At 33.2% G+C, this 20572-nt stretch overlaps 2 protein-coding genes across 7 annotated transcripts; both read right to left on the bottom strand.

Moving 5' to 3' along the window:
* Window positions 1–4673: 4673 nt before the first annotated feature.
* On the bottom strand, window positions 4674–6922 carry LOC122290493 (UPF0481 protein At3g47200-like). 6 transcript variants are annotated; one of them, XM_043098228.1, is made up of 3 exons: window positions 6792–6922; window positions 6615–6696; window positions 4674–6220 (listed from the first exon to the last, which is right to left on the bottom strand). In XM_043098228.1, the coding sequence occupies exons 2-3, from the start codon at window positions 6686–6688 to the stop codon at window positions 5029–5031; spliced, it is 1266 nt and encodes a 421-aa protein (XP_042954162.1). In that variant the 5' UTR covers window positions 6689–6696; window positions 6792–6922; the 3' UTR covers window positions 4674–5028. The 6 variants fall into 6 exon arrangements, with proteins under 6 accessions (XP_042954162.1, XP_042954165.1, XP_042954167.1 ...); XM_043098231.1 differs by having other exon boundaries at window positions 4674–6217; XM_043098233.1 differs by having other exon boundaries at window positions 4674–6187.
* Window positions 6923–18692: 11770 nt separating this feature from the next.
* LOC122289333 lies at window positions 18693–19883 on the bottom strand. The gene is made up of 3 exons (XM_043096314.1): window positions 19637–19883; window positions 19075–19552; window positions 18693–18873 (listed from the first exon to the last, which is right to left on the bottom strand). The coding sequence occupies exons 1-3, from the start codon at window positions 19881–19883 to the stop codon at window positions 18693–18695; spliced, it is 906 nt and encodes a 301-aa protein (XP_042952248.1).
* Between the last annotated feature and the right edge of the window lie 689 nt (window positions 19884–20572).

Raw genomic sequence — 20572 nt, 5'->3', positions numbered from 1 at the left:
TTTGGAGGCATTGGCTCCATACATCATGTGCTGCTGGACAAAACCATAAAATATGAAAAACAAATTCTTCTTCAAAATAGATAGGGCATTTTGGATTGTCTACCACCTTTTTAAAAAAAAAAAAAAAGATTCAAATTAATAGGAAGACCCTCTAAGCAAGTTCTCCATAGAAAGATCCTATCAGCTGGAGAGATATTCAGCTTCCATAAAACTGACCACACTGCACTTCCATTATTAGAGCAAGAAGGTTGACCATTTGATAACTCTACCAATTCTATTTTAAAATGGTAGGCACTTTTTATTGTGAACACGTCACATTAGAAGAACCAACCATATCAATTTGTTTGGTTTATTAGAGTAACTAATTGGAAACTTCATAATGATCTCAGCTTCCTCCCTCAAGAAAATTCCTGCATTAAAGAAGCCCTCCATTGATTAGTACATGGATCAATTAGCTCATAAGCTTTTGCATTCTCAACAAGGAACTTTACTGCACTCTGAATTCTAAAAGAAGTGGGTCTTGGAACACGATTCCGTATACGAGAGCAAAGAACATCGGATCTTTAAAGTAATCTCGCCTCAAAGTAGCTTTATATCTTTTAATTACCCTGGATTGAAGTAAGTTCACGCGTAGGCAAAGGTTTGAGTAGAGAAAATGGTGCAGATCCAAATTGATATGGGATATCAGTTACTTTTTCCAAAATCATTAAGAATAATATCAGTTATTTTCTTTCAAATTATATATTTATACTCATTCTTACCTTGTCAGTAAATATTTGGTTTCAAGTTTGGAAGTGATTCTAATTTTGATTTTGACCAAGTTTTTGGTAGGATTCTTGTTTATTTATGTCTTAATTTCTCATACAATAATTTAGATTTTTTCATTTTTGGAAAAATCTTCATAATTTCAAATTTTGCAACTATTCAAATTTTATTATTAATCAATATATTTTAGAGTTTTCTTTGTGTTTTGGGCAAATCTCTTATATTTTTGCTATGAATTATCTGTTAAAACTAACCTACAAAATAATCGTTATTCTGTCCGACGTCAATTGGTATCAAAGCTTCAACATCTTTTTTGGGGTAATATCTCATCAGTTTCCATAGCTGGTGGTTGTGGTCGTGGTTGTTGTGGGCAGTTTCCAAACGAGGAAGTCCCGCATTGTGATCGTAGCGTTCAGGATGTGATGAATGAAGATTTGTAGAGGTAAGTTGCAGAGTTAACCCAGTGTCTAACAACGCAAGATATTGTTGATCGTGAGATAAAAGATCACGATTCTTATTCTAATTTTGAGAACCCATATCACAATCATGTTCTATTTTGGGAGCACCATGGTCAGGAGGAGCGTCATGGGGACCTCAATTTTAGAGTGGATTTACTAGAATTTCTTAGTACTTTTCAAGCTGAAGGTTTTGTTAATTTATTGCACAAGGTTAAATGGATTTACTATTTTGAGGAATAAGAGTTTGCGGATAGACATTCTTCCATAGGATGAAACTCCGTACCAATCTATGATATCTATCCTGATAAAGATAACCTAGTAGATGAGGTAATTATTTTTATTGAAAACATAAAAAATTTGAAAAAAGAAAATGGTGGTGAAGTTTTGAAGTTTGAAGATCATAAAACAACTTTTGAGACAATTAATGTTGATTTTCTTGGAGTTGAGGATTTTTTTCAAATTCTCCTATTCAAAATATTTTTTTTTGGATTTGAGATGTGGGAAAATACTTAATTTTGGAGTATCATATGTTCAATATTATTTTATTTCGAGCCGATAAAATCAATTTTAGTTTTTATATGATCATCGAGATGATACAACAAAAAGAAAGAAAGATTGGTCTAATTGGACATCCAAGAGATCGAGGCAATAAAGTTTAGAATTCAAAGACAAATTCTCTCTAACCCAATGAGAATGGTGCAGATCCAAATTGATATGGGATATCAATTACTTTCTCCAAAATTATTCAGAATAATATCAATTATTTTCATTTAAATCATATATTTATACTCATTCTTGCTTTATTAGTAAATATTTGGTTTCAAGTTTGAAAGTGATTCTGATTTTGATTTTTACCAAAATTTTGGTAGAATTTTTGTTTATTTATATATTAATTTCTCATGCAATAATTTAAATTTTTCCATTTTTAAAAAAATTTTCATAATTTCAAATTTTGCAACTATTTAAGTCTGGCTCGTGGGATTTATAAAATAATTTCAAATTTTATTATTAATCAATATTTTTTAGAGTTTTCTTTATATTTTGGGCAAATCTCTCATCTTTTTCCTGTAAATTACTATTGAAACTAACTTACATAATAATTGCGATTCTATTTGGTTTTAGAAAACCATAATGGAAACAAGTATGATTATTATAAATCAGCCTGTTTAAGAAACTTGCTAGGTCCAGCTCGTTGCTGCAACCAAAATGTAGAGTAGGCAACTCATGATCGCAACATAAGAGGTGACTTGAGTGCCCATACTAGCAGTGGCGGAGTCATGAACTTATTCTACTAGATGAATCAGGCAATTTTATAGTGCATGATTCAACTAACTGAGCTCGGAAGCAATCGAGTAAATGCTTGTGTGTTCCACGGGGAAATCCCGTTCCGCGTACTGAACATTCTGTATTCGGAAAAAGGAACGGCAACAAGACTTGCAACTGGGGGATGCTGTACTCGCCAGTTGAGTTGATCAGGTTAGGCAAACAGAGGGGCACGCACCAGGGAAGTTGATTCTCAAGTAGAAGCAAGTCTGCTACTATTTTCCTTGGCATCCATGACGTTTTGAACACGGGATCATCATCCTCTCCTTGTATTCCCCCTCCGTTATTCCAGATATCTGCAGAGGAATTCAAGGATAAAGCAACCATCAATCACCATCATCTCTATGAATTTCTTTCTACAAAGATCAACTACTTCTGCATAACAGTCAAAGCAATCCTGCTCAATCCAATTGATGGCTTCTGCCAAGCACTCCAATTCCGTATAGTTCCTGTTCGATAGAGGAGGCATTTCAAATACCGTAGCTTAATATTTTCCATTGCTTGCAGCTGTGTATTGTCGTGGTGAAATGGACCGATCGAAACTACTTGCGGCACGAAAGCCTTTCCATTATGGCTGCGTGGCATATTTGGAACTCTAAATATGGAACACCGAGATGGCGCCGTAGGTATGTTTCGAAAAGCTTTCCTCGAATCAAAGATATATGCAATTTCTTCCGCCTCTCTAATCTGGGTAGAAGTTTGATTGCTTCTTTTGGAATCTTTGTGCAGAGGAAGCCCGCAACGCTCTAGGTCTCCATGAAAAAGATGGAGTTTCGTGGATCTATGGAGCCCTAAAGAGCCACCCACTCATTGTTGTGGGGCGGCCCATTCAGGTCGAACATAATTATAATTATTTTGATGAGGATTTAATTAAATAGAATCTATAAATTGAGATTAATAAAAGATGTAAAATAGAGAGAAAATTTTGAGAGCAAAGTTTATTGTTAAAATTTAAAATTAAGTTTTGAAATTTACAAGTCAAGGTTCTTTGGACTTGATGGTATGGGCTGTCTTTGGGTACTGAAAGTATCTCAACACTTTTTAACATACTTCACTACTGTTCATTACTTTACTATTATTTTTCACATATTTTTTATTATTATTTATTACTATTTATTACTATTTAACATTCTATGAGTAATGTTACATACAGTCGTGGAATATGCAAATACTGCGCAATCGCTTTGAAAAAAAGTGGAGTCCATGATTAAAAAGTTAATTTTTTTTATGTGGGTCTCATATTAATTCACTTTGTTCAAAAAGACTGCGTGGTGCTTGCATAACCATGAATGTAAATATCATTTCTCTTATTATTTTTTACCTACTTTTTTACTCCTATTCACAGCACTTATTAACACACAAACCCAACCTGTCTCCCAATGGGAGAAGCACGTTCAAATCTCTCCACCCCTAACCTAAAAAAAAAGGTTTTGAAACTCATAAGTTGGACTCAAATAAATATGAAAATTCGATATTTTAAGAATTTTTTCTGAAAAGACAAAATGTCAATTATTGCATAAAAATAACATATGTAATCAAATAAGAATCTTGCAAAAAATATGGTCCAAATAAAAATAAAAATCATCTAAATGTGAAAGAAAAATATTTGCATAAAATGCAAAAATAATTAAATCGATGATTTGAATAGAAAAATAGCTGATTTTTGGTTTGAAACTTGGACTACAAGGCATAGCTGGTGTCTATGACATGTGCACCAAAAAGAATTTTGTGAATTGAAGTCGTATATGCGATTATGATACTCGTAGCTAGAGTACTTATCACCAAAATATTGATACGTGCACGATATGATCCAAATCCGAGAAATTTTCACCATTTTTTGCTATATTTACGCTGGTTTGCCTTCTCTACATGGCCAACCACGCCGCCATAGAATCATACAAATCTGCATCACCAGACTCAAAACACTTGCATCACCAATTAGCTATCCAAAATGATTTGGGTTGTGACCACCTAATTTTTTGTTTTCTAAACTTATTTGCTCAAAATTTTTTTTTTCCCTGAATTCGATGAACTAGAGTTTATTAATTGGCGTGACACTGTCGCGTGTGACTGTAATATCGGTTTGTAAGGCATGCACTTAGTAATAATGACCGTATAATATATATCTAGTACCGTAACACATTTTTTCTATTTCAGGGACAAATAATACAGTTAGCAATTCGAGTTTTCAAAGATAACATGAAAGATCAGCAGGATCCACACTTACTAAAACATAGTTGTTGAAAGAAATACACACTAATTAGATCATAAACATAATTACTTGACATGAGCTAGCTAGCAACCGCATCATGTATAGTAGGAGAGGGCAGAATAAACGGTTTGTAGCAAGGAAAGATCACATAGATGGACTAAAGAACATCTTTGAATCTCCGAAATAATCGTGCCTCGATCATATTCATTTTATATATACTATGCAAGTTGTGACAACCGTTCGAGTACCTCATCTCATTGTAAGCTCTGTTCACACGTCCGAGACTCCGATCATATTCACACGTTCGCAGAGGTCTGTGTAGAGAAAACCAAGGCAACAAATATCATTATAAAGCCTGTTTAAGAAACTTGCTATGTCCTCATTGCTCAAACCAATTTGTATAATGTCTCTCTCTTTGAGAAGGAGTGCATCTGCGGGAGACTTAATCAGGCAATACAAGAGCGCAGCATAAGAGGTGATTTCGTAGCCCTTACTCGGATCACAATGCTCATATGCGATGAGGTTTCTAAACATAGATTCTGTGTTCTCCTCTATAACTATTGCTGGCATCTTTATTTTGTAATTTTCGAGCTTTATATTGAGGATGTTTTCTCCGTCTTCAGCGATAAATTTAAATCCATGCTGGTGAAGCTCTGTCACAGACCAAATTGGGATCCGCTTTAAGGGAACTAAGCAATTAGGCCGTGTTATAGTGCATGAACCAACTAAACAGTTTCGGAAGCAATCGAGTAAATGCTTGTGAGTTTGACTGCTGCGCGCCGATGGAGGAAACATTCCATACTTGGAAAGAGAAGAGGAAACCAGATCATCAAGTCGGGAGCACGATTCAGTTTTCAAGCAGGGCATGAGGTTGAACAAACAGTCGAGCACGCACCAAGGAATTTGATTCTCAAGCAGAAGCAAATCTGCTAATATTTTTCTGGGCATCCATGACGTATTAGGCACGAGAGCTTCCTCTCCTCGAATTGCCATCAGGTCCTTTTGATATCTGCAGAGGAATTCGAGGATAAAGCAACCATCGAGGATCATCATCTCTATGAATTTCTTTCTTGGAACATCTACCTCTTCTGCGTAAGACTCACGACAATCCTGCTCAGTACTTCCGACGTCTTTTACCAAGCAAACCAAGCTAACTACTGTTTCCTCAGCAGGTGCTCGATTGAGGAGGCATTTTAAATACCATAGCTTGATTTTTTCCATTCCTTTTAACTCCTTGTTCTCGTGGTGAAATGGACCGATTGAAACTACTTGTGGGACGAAAGCCTTCTCATTATGCCTGCGTAGTCCATTTGGAACTCTAAATATGGAACACTCATGAGATGGTGGTGAAGGCATTTCGGAAAGCTTTCCTTGAATCCAAGATGCAATTTCTTCCACATCTTCAGTCCCAATGGAAGTCTGCATGTTTCTGTTGGAATTTGCCATCAGATCATCATGTCTTCTGCAATATTTATTTCTATCGAATTAATCTTGCTCACCAACAATGCTTGTCATAATGTGTGTGTGTGTATATATATATTCTTTCATCTTGGAAACCTAAAATAGTTGAGGATAGTTGAGGATGAAAGGTGGCTCAAATTCATGAAATTAGAAGAAAATATTTTGAGAACGAATCAACTAGAAGATAATAGTTGAGAATGAAAGGTGACAGAAATTAATGAAATTACAACAAATGCAAAATATTTTGTCTCAACAAGTGAATGAAAATTGAAGGGGAAAAAAAAAAGGAGAAATAATTAAGGTGGAACAAATTAATAAGATTAACATTAAAACATATAAAATGCAGAGAATTAAAGGAAACAATCCTTTTTGAGATATATGCATGTATTAATTACCTAGAGGTATTACTTGCCGGCGAGCACTTTTCCGGTGGATAATTACCTGCTGACGTCGAGGAAGTTGCGCCCATGTGTTATCCTGAAATTGCAGACCAAGATGCAGTCAAATCTTAGTCATAAAAAGCAGGAAAATAAAAAAGAAGCAGATACAAACGGAGACAGATCACAGATGACCTATAAGAGGACCGGAGAAAGAGATCAGAGGCAGGCAACGACAGATCAGGGCACTCAAAGAGTTCGTTAGATCGAGAGAGGAAGGATATCGATGTCTCTAACGTTAACACGATCGTCTTAATATAAACCTAGGAAAAAGCCCCTTTGCCGCCTGGGGTTGACCGGCCGGGTTGACCGCTGGGTAAATTTTTTTTTTTTTTTTTTTACTTAGTGATTAAGAAAGTGATTTTAAGTATATTTGTGTATTTTTTTTTTTACTTAATGATTAAGAAAGTGATTAAAAAAATGTAAAATGAAAAATGAAAAAAAAAAAAAACACTGGGTGGTATGCCCAGCGGTATGTTTGGAGCGGCATAATAGCCTTAATATTCTTTCTTTTAAATTGGACTAGTAGAAAAATACATTAGTCATAAAAAGATTAAACAAAAATAAATACATATGACTTAACATGATATGTTATATTTATATAAATTTATTTTTATTATAAAATAGATTTAACTGATCACATGAAATTACATTATTTTTATGAAATTTCTTTACGTTTGTATTACTTCTCTTTAAATTATATATAGACTTAACACCAAACATTTAAATAAAAGAATATATAAAATAATTTTATAAAACTTCTTTATGTCTTACTATTTCTTTTTAAATTATATCGAGTTAACACAACACATTCAAAATATATAAAATAATTTAAAATGTATCGAATCAATAGGAGAAATTAGAAAGAATAGTGATACAACAACAATTAACAATTTAAGCCACAAATGACATTTAAGTAAACGAACCAACGAATTTAAGGACTAGGATGGTCTTGGACGCCTTTGACGGTGATTTGGGAAATGTTTTCCTTCTTCCTAGATTTTAGTAAATTAATTTTATAATTTAATGTACTATATCAATTTATAAATTTATTTTTATAAAATTTAATATTTTTCCACCATCTTATCCAAAACTCACCAATTAATTTTAAAGAAAAATAATTTATATAAGTTTTAAATAGATAAATTTTATACAAATTTTTTAAAAAGAATAATGAAAAATACTTATATAAATTAGCTTATGTATTTAATGCTTGTAATAGCATAATTAGCATTCTCTTCTCTTACTAAAGAAGCAAGGTGTAAAGCCATTTGCTTTACATCCCGACAAGACAATTAAAGATGTTACTACAGTGTAAGGGCTAGTCTAGATAGTGAGGTATTTTCAAAATAATTATTAGAATATTTTATTATTATTATTTATTATTTTATTAATATTTTTTTAATCTATTTTTTAATATTTTCTATTATTATTGATTATTATTTAATATTTTATAATTATTTTTAATATTTTTTCATTATTATTTACAAAATATTTAAGATCGTTTTAATATCCAAACTCAATTTATAGCAAATAGTATCTTCTATGATAAATTATATCGATATCTGGACCAGTAAAATTAATTTTATTTTATTTTACATATTTTTAAATAAAATTCTTTTTAAAAAAATCAATTTAATAATAAATATTTCCTTAATCATTAATTTTTTTAATACAAAAACAGTATCGTTCAAATTGGGGTCCAATTCTTCGTCCCAGTATTTTTCTAATATTTTTAAGAGTAATATTACTTTACAGTACAGCTCATTGTTACTGTTAATATATTTTAAAATTTTAATTTTTTTAATATATTTAAATATTTTTTTTTAAAAAAAATATTAATATATTTAAAATTACTTATTTAATTATTAAATAAATAATTAAAATTAAAATTAAAATAACAAATAGTACACTTGAGCGGTACATTTTGGAGGACAAAGTAGTGTTTCTCTATCTTTGCTCTTGTCGGGATGTAGAGCAATGGCTTTACACCGTAGCTTCTTTATCGTCACTTTGTAAGAGAATTGAAAGCAAGGCAGATATCATGCAGTACATAACTTCATATTCGAGCTTTCTCGAACTTTTGCAATCCATTCCAGATAATTTAAGAAAAAACTCTTTTATTCTGATAATTAAGTTTGAAAAGTTCTTTACGTACCAGTTTGGATTAAAAAAGATTTTTCACTCATCTCAATTTATTTAATTATTATAATTTTTTTAAATTTTAACATAAAATATAATAAATAATTCAATTTTTTTAAATCTCAAAATAATAATAATATTAAAAAATAATATTTTATTTAATTTTTCTTTCAGTTTATCTTATCTCTACTCATTATCCAAACTTGCTGAGTAAAACTAAACTTAGAGAAAATAATGTGTCATGATAAAATCCTTACCGGTTGCGCCAACTGATCTAAGAATTGAATTGTCATTGTTACAAAGCAAATAAATAATCTCTTACCATTGATAGCATGGGGTTTGGAATATAGATAAGGTGGGTACGTTGATGATATATCAACATCATTATCAATCCTTTTTAACTCCCTCATAAATCCATTTTTACTAGATATGTTGATCAAATATTAAAAGATGACGACTTCAACATCCACTTGCCAAATTTTCTGGAAGATAAATATTAAGTGTATTTAAGAAAAATTTATTAAAAATTTAATTATCTATATGTCAATTATTGATATGCAAAAGATTATAAAATCTGAAATTCAAAATTTAAATTTGAAAAGAAAATTCATAAAATCAATCTTTATAGATAAAAGTGTAAATAAAGTTGTAAATATACGTAGTATTACTCTTTCTGAAATCTTTTTAAGCCTGTCGGCTAGGGGAGGAATTACATGCTTGTGGGCTTGTGTTTCTTGGATTTAGATGTTAAAGTGATTTCAAATGATCCGTAAATGATAATGTAAAAGTAGTAAATAATATAATAAAAAAATAATAGTAAATTATTTATAAATAATAATTAAATAATCTCATAAATACGAGACTACTTCACTTACCAAACGCATCGTTAATCTCTTTAAGTTCATAAATTTAAGTTTGTTTATTGGCCAGTGTTATTTATCAATATTTTTATTCATGATTTGATGTGATATTTAATGACTTAAAAATTATTTTTTAATTTTTATTTATTTATAAATCATTTTAAGCTATATCAAAAAGTTATAAAAAAGCATAATGATTTAAAAGATGATCAATAATAATTTTATCAAAATTATAATGGTTAAAAAATATTAAAATAGTTTCTATGGTTCTTAGATGTAATCATGTAGAGACGTAACCGGTCTAGTTTTAAATAAAATTTAAGATCGAATTGGTATGAACAAATTTTTCATTTTCAAGAACTGATTCTGCATCAGTTATTTCCTAAAATGGTTCTTCAAGTTTAATCGATTGTGGTCCAGTTTTTTAATTTTAATATTCTATATTATATATTATCTAATATATTATATTATAAGATATAATACTATAGTGATAATATATTGTAGTATATTATAATATACAATATAATGATATATTATAATATATAGTGATATAGTATTAATGTAAATATTAATATGCACTATATAATTTTAGCATAACTATTAATACAATAAACTATAGTGATATAAGATTTTAAAATTTAATATTATATTAATTAGTAATTTATCATATAATACAAAACTATTTTATATATAATTATATATTATATATAAAATTATAAACAATATAAAAAATTAAAAAATATATATATAAACTAGTCTGATTCTGTTTTAAAAAAAGAAAATTCAAAACCAAACTGATTTTAACAAGTTTTTTTAAAAAATAAAACGGGTACCAAACCAAATCAAATTCGGTTCAGACCGAACCCTTCAATCCAGTCCAGTTTACCAATTCATTAATTTTTTTTTACACCCCTACTTAAATAAATCACTTCTTAACTTTTAATTTTAAGCTTTCTCATTGGTGTATTCTCAACTTGGATCATTCTGATCAATCCCTTGCGTATATCTAAGGTCAAACTATAAAAAAACACCTATTTTCCCGGAAGGGATTGTGGTGGCAAAAAGCCTCAATTTCGTGGGCAAAGCTCTTTTCACGTTTTTCTCGTGAGGAGACATTTCGGAAAGCTTTCCTTGAATCCAAGATGCAATTTCTTCCACATCTTCAGTCTCAATGGAAGTTTGCATGTTTCTGTTGGAATTTGCCATCAGATCATCATGTCTTCTGCAATTTTTATTTCTATCGAATTAATCTTGCTCATCTACAACGCCTCTCATCATGTATGTATATATATATATATATATATATATTCTTTTGATCTTGGAAACCCAATACTAAATAGTTGACGATGAAAGGTGGCTCAAAGTAATGAAATTAGAAGAAAAAAAAAAAGGAGAAATAATTATGGCGACACAAATTAATAAATTAACATTAAAACATATAAAATGCAGAGAATGGAAACAATTCCTTTTGAGAATCTATGCATGTATTAATTACCTAGAGGTATTACTTGCCGGCGAGCACTTTTCCGGTGGGTAATTACTTGCTGACATCGAGGGAGTTGCAGCCATGTGTTATCCTGAACTTGCAGATCAAGATCCGAAGCAGATACAAAAAGAGACAGATGATCTATAAGAGGACAAGAGAAAGAGATCAGAATCAGGCAACAACAGATCAGGGCATTCAAAGAGTTCGTTAAATCGAGAGAGAAGGATATGGATGTCTCTAACGTTAACACCATCGTCTTACTATAAACCAAACATTTTTTTTTTTTATGTTTTAAAAATAATAATCTTTTTCTTTAAATTAGACTAGTAGAAAAATACATTAGCCACAAAACGGTCATATTAAAATAAATATGTAAAATAATATGATTTAATATCATATGTTAAATTATAAATTTATTTTTATCATAAAATAAATTTAACTAATCACATTATACAACAAGAAGTAACATTTAAGCCACAAACAATATTTAAGTAAACGAATATTTAAGCCACAAAAAATATTTAAGTAAACGAATCAATGAATTTAAGGATAGTCTTGGACCCGTTTGACGGTGATTTGGGAAATGTTTTCCTTCTTCCTAGATTTTAGTATTGATCCTTTATTTAAAAATTAAAAATCTAAAAAGTATTGATCAGCGACTTTTAACTCAAAATGTATGACATGAGTCAATGATTAAAGAGAATAAAATCATTGGTTTAACGTTATCATGTTTGATTCCAAAACCCACCATTCCCAGTGACTTTGACTGGCCAATACCCACTCTTAATGTTTGTATGACATGAGTCAATGATTAAAGGGAACTTTTCAGGTCACTTCTTCCCCTCATTTTGCAAACACCGAGGATGCAACACGTTCCAGAAGACCATTTTTATTTTCTGATTTTTTGATTAAATTTCTTTTATATTTTTTAATTTTTTTTTTAAATTCACAACATCATTAAAAAATATTTTCTTAATTATTCAATAAAAACAAGGAAATCAGGACACAAATTAGAGACCCACATTCGATGGATTTAGTATTGTTGAACAACTTTTCATAGTTTTCAACTTTATTTACCGTAGGCTTGATTTAGATAGTGAGATAAAAATTATTAATTTTAAATGAAAGTTTTAAATATTAATTTTAAATATTATTATTATTTTAAAATTTTAAAAAATTAAATTATTTATCATATTTTTAGATCTACTATTCATTCTAGTGGTGTGCTTTCGTTCCCGTGCGAAAATAGTGTGAGGGGTTTTTAGAAAAAAGGAGGAAAATAAGTGTGTTTATTCTTAAGAACTTTTGGAATAAAAGAGAGGTATTTTTATTAGTGTAGTTAGTTCGAGTAATACACGATTAGTTAGATTATTGTATCATAAAAGAGACAAGTGATTAATTAGATTGTTGTATTCCAAGATAGACAAATCAAGAGAAAATCTGTTGTCAACGGTGGAACCATTACATTGTTTCAGGGCCCCCAAAAATTTCCCAAACTTTTATTTAATTAATTTCTATATATCACATAATTACTACGATGTGGTCTTTTCAAAATTAATTTCTTTGCCCCAACAATTCTTTTAATTTGATGGGTAAATTCTAAAAAAGCTTAAAGTTTAAATTAAATTTATAAAAATAATAAAGTTATTAATACGGACTCCAAAAGTCTTGATTATACCACACTAAACCTTTCTAATATAAAACTCAAAATGAAATAAACACTAAAATAATCATTTAAGGTTGACATTTTGTATGTAAAAATAGTTGAAAACTTTTATCTTTCAGGTTTGGTTAAGCAAGAAAATTTTATTTGAGGCCTCAATTGTATTATTATATATTTAATGTGGCCCAAGGCATGTCTCCTAGCGTGTGCTGAGGAGTTTTCTCTACTATAGGCAAGACATGTCTCCTAGTATACTCTAAGGAGAGAGTGTAGTTAATTGTGAAATCTTCACAGGGAGTGATTGTTAGTAAGGATGTCGGATGAGATCATTGACAAGTGGGGCAAACTTCGTTTTGACTAAGGAAGAACAACGTGAGTTGCGGGTTGACATCACAAAAGATACAAAGATTGTCAGACGTGGACAACTTTGTCTTATAGGCCTCATTGCATCAGAGAAGAAGATTAACAAAGAAGCTTTTAATACCACTATGCAAAATGTATGGAAGACTAAGGGATGGATACACTTTAAAGAAGTGGGTGATAACCTATTCATCATTGAATTTTAGTAAGAACAAGATCTCCAGAAAGTAAAGAAGGATAAACCATAGACTTTTGATCGTAATCTATTGGACAGGTTCAGCATGGGTGATGCAAAACTAGTAAGTACACATTTGGCGAATCATTTCAAATTGTCTACCGCTCAGTGCCTAAAGATAGATGATGAAGTTCAAGACATGTCAAAGGTCCTATATGCCAATGGAGTGGGTGTTCAATGTATGTTATGGTTTTTACAAGACCAGATTTGGCACAAGCTGTTAGTGTGGTTAGCAAGTTTCTATCAAATTCGGGTCAACAAGATTGGGATGCAGTCAAGTGGATTTTCAGATACTTGAGAGGTACTACAGACTATGGCATCACGTTTAGCAGATAACAGAGTGATCATTCAGTTGTGGGATATGTGGATGCAAACTATGCAGGGGATTTAGATGATAGAAAGTTTACCATAGGTTATGTATTTACTCTTGTGGGAGGACCTGTTTGTTGAAGGTCCATGGTACAACCTATAGTTGCACTACCTGTTTGTTGAAGGTCCACGGTACAGCCTATAGTTGCACTATCTACTACTAAGTCAGAGTATATGGCAGTGGCTTAGGCTGCTAAGGAGGTTTTATGGCTTATAAGGTTGGTCAAGGAGCTAGGTGTCCATCAAGGTGGAGTTCAGTTGCATTGTGATAGTCAAAGTGCCATTTATTTGGCAAAGAACCAGGTGTATCATGTGAGGACCAAACACATAGATGTGAAGTTTCACAAGATCAAGGAATTGGTTTCATCAAGTAAACTACGACTCGAGAAAGTTCACATTTCTAAGAATGCAACAGACATGTTGACAAAGCTTGTTACTACAGATAAGTTCAAGCATTGCTTGGACTTAATTAATGTCTCAAGTTGCTAGATGAGAGATGCCCCAACCTAATTTTCCTTGAATACGTTCGTACGTCTAGGGTTAGTATAAATACCTATCATGTAACCCTACTTTACCAATAGTGAATTTTCACGCTGCTAGCTCCTATGGATGTAAGCACACTGCTGAACCACGTTAAATCTCTGTATCGATTTCTCTTGTTTTATTCTTTTGATTATTTCATATAGTTAATCAGTAATTGCCGCATGTTTCACAATAGAGTTCCACTTGGCACCCTCTCATTTTGTTACTGGTATCCGTGCGGTTGGTGGAATGAAACATGTCCTTAACAAAAAGCTACATTAATGACATTATTACAAACTCTAGAATTAGAAATAAACTAATGCTTTCAAAGAACAGTTCTAAAAATAATTTATACTTAAGATTACTCTGTGTTGAGGACCTTCCGCACACCTTCAATTGCTGCTTACACCTATGACTAGAGGGGAAAGAATGGGTCTGGGGTTAGGCAGGTAAGGCCTCCGATGCCTAAGTCAATTGGGTTCAATTATTTTCGAGGTGTAGATTTTCTTTTGACGGGAAGGGGGAGAGAGTGAAAGAGATTACCTCTTTCAAGCCTTTTTCATTTTTTTTTAGGAAAAATCTAGTCGCAAGTATAAGTGTACACTAATATGTGCATCAATATAATGTGATTGGTCACAAAGTAAATTTTATTGAAAGTAATATTAATTTAAACTTTAAATATGAATGAATTAATATTAATATGTAAATTAATATGTGACTTTATTTATACGTAACAAAACCTTTTTTCTATTTCTCATCCGAAGGTTGGCGTAGCCTCTCTTTTGCTTGGTAGCCTAGTAGCAATACCCTCACTAAAGAGGCATGTCGTAGCATTGAATGCAATAACCCCTCGTGGACTCTTGCCCAGCACGACTTGGCACCTGCATCTCTCTTGAGAGGGCACTTAGAGCATCCCCATTAGCATCCCCATGTCGAGATTTTCCCTAAAATTTGGGGATAAATTTTAGGGTTTTGATGAAAATGGCTCTCCATCCCAATCCCTAAAATGCGATTTGGGTTTCCGGTTTGTACAGTGATACCCCATATTTGTGCATCTACTGTTTGTCCCCAAATTGTTTTTCTCTTTCTTTGTCCCGCGTTTCTCTTCTCTGGACAGTTGGGTGGCCGTGCGAAATCACCTCCTCGACTCCTCCCTCGCAATCAGACGAAGCTTGCACCGAATGTGGGTAATCTCTAAACTTTCGCTTTCCTCCATGGCTGGTTTCTCACCTATTGGCCTATCTCTTTCTATGTTTCGGCACCTTCCATGGCTGGACTTTGTGAACCGGGCATCCTCCATGGCTGGCCACCGAGCTTCTCTATCTCAAAAACAAAATCCCCCATCTCGGTTTAATCATGGTTGCAGTGATTTACCGTGATCTAATTTTGCTTAAACCTCTAGATTTTTGTATGTATGATCTGAAAACCCTAGCTATTCTTGCTCAAATTAGGCGCTGAAAATGGTTGGAGAAATTGGGTTGCTGAGAATTTGTTGTTTCAATTACCATTTCTCTGAGATTTGATAACTCCACTGATATCTGTTGAAGGGCCGAAATTGATATTGTTTGGATCTGAAACTTTGTGGTTATGTATGTTCTTCTATGCAGATTTTTTTTGTATTTAGTAATCTTTTCTTGCTCAAAATACTAGATTTGTTGAGCAATTTAATTGGGTCTGAAAATGACAATTATTGTTGCTCTGTTTGGGTTATTCGGATGGTTGTTGATATCCTTGTTGCTCTGATAATCGCTGGACAGATTTTTGAGGCTTTGGGAGTGTTGTTTCGATTACCATGCCAGAATTTGGGAAGTGCCGATTTCATTTGTGGCTTTCTATGTGGAACATATTTGGTTATGTAGTTGTATAAACTGAAAATTATGTTTGGCAAGCTGAGAAATCTTCCAAAATTTGAGTTAAATTCTACTGATTTTTGTGGTTCTCTGCATCCTATATTGATAGGTTCGATGTTTGTTATGCCAATAACATGTGCAATATTACCATTAAGTTTCCTTGGTATCTCATTTAGGTGTGAAGTCTGTAGGGATTGATTTTTGGACTTATATATCTAATGGGTTGGGGCCGTGGTTTTCTGGTATTTATTTTTGCACTTATACCTTTCCAATTTCTTTTGAAAATGTGTACTCAGTCCATATGTGGCTTTTTGTGGCTGGTGGATATTCATTTACCCTTCATTTTGAACAAATTTGATAGTTGAATACAGTGATGAACTGTCTCGATGACTGAAGTTATTATTTGTTTTCTGATTATTTTATTTGAGCTTCCATGTTAATATTATTGGTCTGTGCAGATTCTGTTTTCAGATTAATAGCCATTTCCGTTAATTAAATTTTGTTCCATTCTTGTATATCATTTGCAGTGTTTCATATATATCGGGCTAGGGATGCATTCCAATAGGCTATGATGATGGTGTTATAGGGGGGTTAATTCACTAGTGTTAATTAGGGACCCATCGTTATGGCGGGGTAATTCTCATCCGGATGACCATATTGCAGTTTGTGATACTTTTCACAAAATGCAATCGGGGTTCGGGTGGGGTTTTGCAGCCATTTGATGTTCGGGGCCTTACTTACGCATGCTGTCAATATTTACACCATTCTGAGCCGTTTTAGTAATTAATATATTTTATATTATAATAAATACTTGATTTGGATGGGGATGCTCTTATTTTTTTTATTTGTGATTTGCATGCTGTTTTGGTTGGTATTTTGTATTATGTTGTGAATATAAGTAATGTGTAAAGTAAACCCCCTCGGCTGTGATGATAACAACCGCATGTGGGGATACGGGATATGATTGGCCATCTCCTCAATGGTTAGGTAACCCGGACGGCCAACAAGTACTGGCAATCGGTGTTGCAGCCATGAGTGGGTGGCCAAAAATCTTTGATGTCACCATTCGGTTCCTGAGCCCCGAACAAAAGATGTAAACTTTTCCAAGTTGTTTGGGCTCTAACATTTTGGGGTTTTATTAGAGATGGATTCACAAGACCCTGGTCATATGTACTTCACCAACCTCCTAAGTGAAGATCCTCAACTTGAGCCCACTTATGGTGGGCAATGTGGAACATCTCCATTGATCCTTGATGACTCTCCACCTCTACCCCCTAACGAGCCTATCGGCGTTAGGAAATCAGTGAGGGGTGCGAATTTCACTCCCGAGGAAGACAAGTTACTTGTCTCCGCATGACTAAATTATAGCCTTGATGCCGTCCAAGGAACAGATCAAAAACACTCCTAGCTTTGGGAAAAAATTTTTGAGTACTTTCAACAATTTAAAGAAACCACAAATGAGTGGACAATAAAATCCTTAATTCACCGGTGGTCGGTGATCCAAAAGGCCACAAACAAATTTTGTGCGAAACTAGCCCAAGTTGAAGGGTTAAATCAAAGTGGCATGACCGAACAAGATAAGGTAGAATTTCCAAATCATTACTTCAGTAATTTGTGTTTAATTTCTCGAACCGAACATTTGTTTAATATTTTAATTTTTTTCTCATGCAAGTTTGAGAAGGCGAAGCTTATGTACCAATCACTCGAGAAATGCTTATTCCAGTTCGAGCATTGTTGGCACCTGTTGAAGGACCAACCTAAGTGGATTTGGCGCACCACAAAGGAGGATCCAAAGCGGAGGAAGACGATATCCCCATCCCCGACCCCAACTCGATGTTCTGGAGCTACAGTTGATTCAGTTTTTGATCTCGAGGCGGATCATGTGATGGAGAATGAAGTTATCGAGCCCGACCGACCAATTGGAAGGAAAGCTGAGAAAGGAAAACGAAAGGCCCAAGGCCAGCATGTAGAGGAGAACTTCAAACTCAGGAAGATGAAGTATACTCTGTTGGAGGAGTCATGTGCTCAGGAGAAAGAGTTTTTTCGTCTTAAAGCCGAGAAGATGGCGTATGACAAGGAGACGGAGGCCAGAAAATTACGTCAAGAGGACGAACGGCTGCGGTTGGAGGCTAAGAAAGTGGAGTTCGCGAATAAGGAATCAGATCAGCGCATTATAATGATGGATGTGAGTGTCATGCCAGAATTGCAGCGGGAGTTTTTCCAGCAACTCCAGAGGGAGGTCATGGCGAGACGCAGTCGGTCCGACGATTTGGATTGATTATTTTGTATTTGATTTCTTATTTTATGTTTGACACAATTATATATGTGTAAAAATACATGTAATTAATCTTTTTTGTATTTGATAATATGGGAAGTATGATGATGGTTGTGCAATTAATGACTCAACGACATTTTCAGAAACAAACTCGATTACCATTAATATATTCGGGAAATTGATAACAATAACGAAATACAAATGCAAATCTGATTAACTTAAACATAGGAGCCCAATTACATTAAGGAAATAATAAAAGGTAAAGCAACCCTGACTAATGTTGTGAATGTAAAAGCCATTGATGTTCAATTATATCTTCTTGAAGTTGATGATGTGCCGAACTGTCTCTAATATCATGATGACGCTGGATGAAGTCTGTAAGCTCAGTTGTATGATTGCGCGACAATTCGGGGAGATTATCATCAAGTTGATCATATTCAATGTTCAAACACTCACTATCATCACGCTCGTCTTCAATTATCATATTATGTAGAATAACACATGTTTTCATTATATTCATTAGTTCCTTCACTTTAAATATTCGGGAAGGTCCACGAATGATAGCAAATCGTTGTTGAAGTACCCCGAATGCACGCTCGACATCTTTCCTTGCGGATTCTTGTGCTTTCACAAAATTTTTCTTCTCATTTCCACGTGGTGATGGAATCGTCTTCACAAAAGTTCGCCACTTGGGATAAATACCGTCCGCAAGGTAATAGCCCATAGTATAGTCGTTGCCATTGATAGTGTAATTGACTGGAGGAGCACGCCCTTGGGCAAGTTCCGTAAAAATAAAAGATCTCTCTAGCACATTAATATCGTTATGTGAACCGGGCATACCAAAAAAGGCATGCCATATCCAGAGATCATATGAAGCAACTGCTTCTAAAATAATAGTTGGTTCACGGATGTGGCCAGAATACATACCTTTCCAAGCTGCGGGACAATTTTTCCACTTCCAATGCATGCAATCAATGCTTCCCAACATTCCTGGGAATCCTCGTTGTTCACCAACTGCAAGCAATCGAGCTATATCATTAGCAGTTGGAGACCTTAGATATTCTTCTGAGAAAACAGTTACTACTGTCTCAGAAAATTTTTTTAGGCTCTCCATTGCGGTGCTTTCACCAATACGTATGTGTTCATCCATAAAATCTCCAGTAACCCCATACGCCAGCATTCTAAGTGCTGCGGTGATTTTTTGCATACAAGATAAACCGAGTCCGCCAACATTATCTCTTCTCTGGACGAAGTACGGGTCGTAAGACTCTACTTCATTTAGAATACGAAGAAATAGGGGACGACTCATCCGAAATCTCCTTCGAAATAGATTCGAGGGATATACTGGATTTTCAGCAAAGCAATCACGAAATAGACGCTCGTGTCCTTGAACATGATCATGTCGAATAAACTTACGACATTGGCTATTGCCACGTCGCCTCGATGACTGATCATCCACCTCCATGTTTTGAACATCGCTATCATCTTCAGATGATATGTATGTCAATAATTTGCGAAAGAAAATACGAGCCATATGATGAAAGGAGTAGGAGATGAAAGGATGCAATAGAAGTTTGGTTTGTATAGAGGAAATGAGGCTTGAGTTTGCATATTTATAGAGGAATTACTGCTATCGTTTGACATAGGAGTAAAAATGTTACCGTTTGAGAGAAGACAAAAAAAGTTACCGTTAGAGAAAAGATTAAAAAATTTACCGTTGGAGAAAAAATAAAAAATATTACCGTTGGAGAAAAAACAAAAAATATTACCGTTTGTAATTAAGACAGAAAATATTATCGTTGAAGAAAAGTTGCTGAAATATTACCGTTGCATTCAATTAAAAAATTTTATCATCAATACGTGACTTTCAGTTTTTCATTAGAGATATTGAGTCCGGATCTAATTAAATTTGTCATCACGTTAGAAAATACACTAATTAATAAAAACATTTTATTTTATTCCTACGAATTTCAATTTAAAAAAAAAATACTGTATTGGATAGTCTTAATCTCCAATAAATATTTAGTAGGAAGTGATATTTAAAAAAAAATAATAATAAGACAAAACAGTTAGTAGTTAAGATTGTAAATGGAAGAGAGAGAAAAAAGTAATAAAAAAAGAATAGAGAAATATTATTTAAAAGAATAGAGATAG

This window comes from Carya illinoinensis, chromosome 12, assembly GCF_018687715.1.
Source record: "Carya illinoinensis cultivar Pawnee chromosome 12, C.illinoinensisPawnee_v1, whole genome shotgun sequence".
NCBI lineage: Eukaryota > Viridiplantae > Streptophyta > Magnoliopsida > Fagales > Juglandaceae > Carya > Carya illinoinensis.
Note: the sequence above shows the minus strand (reverse complement) of the source record. Positions and strands in the feature narration are given on the sequence as shown.